The sequence below is a fragment of the Myotis brandtii genome, unplaced genomic scaffold (genome assembly GCF_000412655.1).
Source record: "Myotis brandtii unplaced genomic scaffold, ASM41265v1 scaffold246, whole genome shotgun sequence".
Classification (NCBI taxonomy): Eukaryota; Metazoa; Chordata; class Mammalia; order Chiroptera; family Vespertilionidae; genus Myotis; species Myotis brandtii.
The window spans coordinates 198,101-202,366 of NW_005359310.1; the positions used below are offsets into that span (position 1 = coordinate 198,101).

The 4,266-nt window shown below is 63.7% G+C and overlaps 1 protein-coding gene across 1 annotated transcript in view; it reads left to right on the forward strand.

Annotated features, from left to right (window-relative positions):
• PTH1R (parathyroid hormone 1 receptor) overlaps positions 1-4,266 on the forward strand; it is a 15,273-nt gene that overhangs the window by 6,688 nt on the left and 4,319 nt on the right. The window contains 5 exon segments of the mRNA XM_014540520.1: positions 1,771-1,901; positions 3,434-3,544; positions 3,650-3,768; positions 3,877-3,971; positions 4,126-4,264. Of these exon segments, the coding sequence (XP_014396006.1) occupies positions 1,771-1,901; positions 3,434-3,544; positions 3,650-3,768; positions 3,877-3,971; positions 4,126-4,264 (595 nt within the window).

Consider the following 4,266-nt stretch of genomic DNA (forward strand, 5'->3'; position numbering starts at 1 on the left):
GAGTCCAAGCAGATGCCGGGGTTGCAGCTCGATCCCCAGGATGGGGTGTGCAGGAGGCAGCCAATCGATGTTTCTATCTCTCTAGCCCTCTCTCCTCCCCCCTCTCTAAAAATCAATGAAGACATATATTTTTTAAATAAAATAAAAAAGTCAACAGGCTCAGAAATGAGTGGGGTGCAGAAGGAGGTGCACCACGGCTAGGAAGAGGGGGGCTTCGATGGTATGAAGACAGCTAACGTCGAGTCACCCCAAGCTGCTGACGCCCGTGAGGCGCCCAGGGTGAGGAACATGGATAGGGTGCTAGACCCCATAGTTGCTTCCTGATGGAGGCGTATTCAAGGCGGGTCCAGGAGAGTTAGGTCCTTGAGGGAGGCCACCTGGACAGAGGGCCAGGCCCAAGTGTCCAGGGTCAAGAGGATGGAGGGTCCATGGGCCTGGATGGAGGAGCATGGGAGGCTAAGTGTCTGTCAGGGTCACTGTCCAGGAGAGGGTGCTGGCCTGGGCTCGGGCGGGCTGCCTCCCACCGGTACAGCATGGCCGTGGTGAGGGTGGGGCGAGCTCACCTCACTTCTCAGCTCCTGCCCATCTCGAGTTGGTTTCTGTCTGGAGTCCATTTCCTGGAAGTGGAGATGGGCCGCATTAGTGCCTGTCCAGGCCTCTGACATCGTCTGGCTAATCTCATTAGCCTGGAGAAAGTCCAGGCCCAGACTGACCAGCTGACCAGAGCAGCTTCCTTGCTGAGCTGGCCTGATGCTGCCGGGGGGCGGGCGGAGGCTGGGCACGCTCGGGCCCGACAGGACACGGTGTAGCACACGGCCCTTCTCCCATGCCCGGACTCACAGGGCCTCTCCCCACATCACTCCCACCCGCAGCGCCTGGTCCCCTGCCCATCAGATCGGGGACTTGCTCTTCTCTCTCTGTGTCCTGAACCCAGCCTTCTTCCTAGTTGTGGCTGCACCTCCTGCGCCCTCAGTTCACGATCCAGCCCTGTCTTCCCTCTTCACCCCATCCTGCCTCCCCCAACCCTGAAGCTCAAGGTTGCCGGCAGGCACACGGCACAGCCATTCCAGTCCAGGTGTCTGCACTCAGCTTCCCACTGTGGCCACCGACCCGACAAGGGAAGGCCAGGGGCCTGGCTTGGGCTGCAGCCTGAGGAACGCAAGTTGGAGAAAAGGGAGACTTTGCGGCGAGGAACAGAGACCTCACGCATCTCCCGTGGAGAGCAAGGCCAGGCCCCACCTTCGATGGGGTCTCCAGGGTCCCTGTGGGTCCCAGGCCAGGGGAGCGTAGGCAGACTGCCCAGCCCTGACAGCTGTGTGCTCTTGCTCTCATCACCACCAGCAGCCTCTTGACCTGCCCAGCGCTCGGGCCTGGCCTCCTTTTCTCTGTGTAACCTGTGGCCGTCACTACTGTCTGCTTTCGCCAGGCGCCCCCTGGTGGGGCCTTCGCCTCCTGCGTGGGCTGCAGCTCACTGGGTCCCAGGACACCACCTGTGCCCATGTCTTGCCCACATTTACCACCCACCCCTCTAGTGGGTCCACACCGCATGGTGCTGGCTCCCCTGGGAACCTTCTTTGACGTCGCCATCCCTTTGATTAATTCTGCACCCAGTTTGTAAAGCACTTCCTCACCTGTCATCTCAGCTCTCCCAGCAGCTGGGGTGTCGGCAGGACAGGGCACGACCCCGTTGTGCAGCCTGGGAGTCTGGGGCAGGAGGTGCCCTGGGTCCCCTGCTGCAGCACCTGACAGCTGTAACTGCCCCCTTTCTCCAGCCGACATCATGGAATCGGACAAAGGATGGGCCTCCGCGTCCACGGGGAAGCCCAGGAAGGAGAAGGCACCCGGGAAGCTCCACCCTGAATCCGAGGACAAAGAGGCGCCTCACGGCAGTAGGCGCCAAGGTATGTCCACGCATCCGTCAGAGGCAGCTCGGACTACCTACCCCACCGCCCCATACCCTCCCGGGAGCTCACGCTCCTGGCCCTGGGGCAGAGGTGGCTGCCCCCCCCCCGCCCCCGCCCAGAAAGCAGGGGAGGGGCCGGGAGGAGAGAGAGCCGAGGGGGCAGCGGGAAGAGGCAAGCAGGCTGGATGGGCTCAGGAGGTGCAGGCAGAGAATTTGCCCCCCACTACCCCAGGGTTGGGGGTACCCAGGGCTACAGCCCCTTCCATGGGAGAGGTTGGGAGGGACCCAGAGACAGAGAGAAAGAGGCAGGGAGAAACGGAAAGGGGACCAGGAGGTTCAAACCGGGATGGGACTCAGTATATCAGAGGAGGACGCACCAAGACACACAGTGAGGTGGGCCACAGAGGCACGTGGCGGAAGGTGGGGCGGGAGACAGTGGGACGAGGAGGGAGAAGAGAGAGGAAGGGCGGGCAGCACTGCATTGTCCCCAGGGACTAAGAAGAGACAAACGCGGAGCCCAGGCTGCAGCCACAGGGCCGGTTTGAACCGGCTGGGTGGGCAGCAGATTCCAGATGGGCCACATCTGGGAGGCTGTGGTCACCCTGTGGCTCCCCAGGGACCAGAGGGAATTGTGGGCCTGGCCAGGCGGGGCTGGGAATATGGTGCCCAGGACAGAGGGCCTTTCACCACGCCCTCTGTCTGGGCCAACCACCCAGGCAGCCTTCCAGGATGGCAGGACAGTCCCAGGGTTGGAACCCTGCAGGGGAGAGAAGGGAGTGGGGGTGTGTGGAAAGGGGGAGATTCAGAAACTGGGGACCCTCTGAGGTCACACAGCATCTCTGCTGTGAGCCCGGCGCCCCAGTGGGACGTGTACCTGCCTGCCATCCGAATCCGCAATGAGCACTAGGTGGCCTCTCCCCGTGTTCGCTGGAGTCGCTCACCGATGGGGGGGAGCACGGCCGGCCAATGAGGTCCACGCCCACTTCCCAGGGAAGAGACTGCAGTGCAGCCAGGGGACCCCTGCAGGAGGCCTGCTGCTCCGTGGGAGCCCGGCGGGCACTGGCCATGAGACCTGCCTCCTGTCCGCGGTCCCGGCGGTCGTGTAGGAAGCATTCTCAGCTGAGGGGGTTAGTCCAGAACCTTGACCTTCTCCAGGGGCTCCAAGAAGTGAGACCAAGACCAGAGAGAAGAGAGAGGCCTGGCCAGGGCTGAGCACTTGAGGGGCAGGGCCTTGGGCTCTCTGCCCGAGCAAATCGCTGCCCCTCTTGGCCTCTGCCAGCCTCCTAGCCAGTGCCAGTACCTGTGCGGCGGGGAGCGGGGGGTTAGTGAGATCTGAGGCCAGGTGGGTGCAGGGCACGTAGGGAGTAAGGGCTCAATACAGTCTCCCCAGAACACTCCAGGCCTGAGTTCTCCAGTCTTGGGGTGCAACTGTCTCTGAGGAAGCCAGCGACCCAGGTGCATTCATCCCGCTGGTCGCTAACCATGGACTTGACGGGTGTCCCCACCTTGTCTGTCTGTCTGTGGGCACAGGGCGCCCCTGCCTGCCTGAGTGGGACCACCTCCTGTGCTGGCCGCTGGGGGCGCCGGGCGAGTTGGTGGCGGTGCCCTGTCCCGACTACATTTACGACTTCAATCACAAAGGTAAGGCGGCCGGGATAGGGGGACCTCGGGACACCAGGGCTTGCAGCTCAGGGCGTCAGTGGCTGCAGACCCCTCTGCCCCCCTGACCCTCCCGCGGACCCGCAGGCCACGCCTACCGTCGCTGTGACCGCAATGGCAGCTGGGAGCTGGTGCCCGGACACGACCGGACGTGGGCCAACTACAGTGAATGCCTCAAGTTCCTGACCAATGAGACTCGTGAGCGGGTGAGAGCCTCCCCCGCCCGCACCGTGGGTGACCCTGACCGAGCCCTGACCTCTCCAGCACCCTTGACCTGGCCTCCGCCCCTCACCCCGGTGCCTCCCCCTGCACAGGAGGTGTTTGACCGCCTGGACATGATCTACACGGTGGGCTACTCTGTCTCGCTGGCCTCGCTCACCGTGGCTGTGCTCATCCTGGCCTACTTCAGGTGGGCGGGGCCTTCGCTAGGTGGGCGGGGCGATGGCAGGGAGGGGCCTAGATCTGGTGGGCGGGGCCTTCTCTAGATGGGCGGGGCGGGCGCACCCCTTCCCCTCTACCCCTACCCCGCCGGGTGTCCCGACCCACTCGCCCCGCGCCCGCAGGCGGCTGCACTGCACACGCAACTACATCCACATGCACCTGTTCCTGTCCTTCATGCTGCGCGCCGTGAGCATCTTCGTCAAGGACACGGTGCTGTACTCGGACTTCACCCTGGACGAGGCCCAGCGCCTCACGGAGGAGGA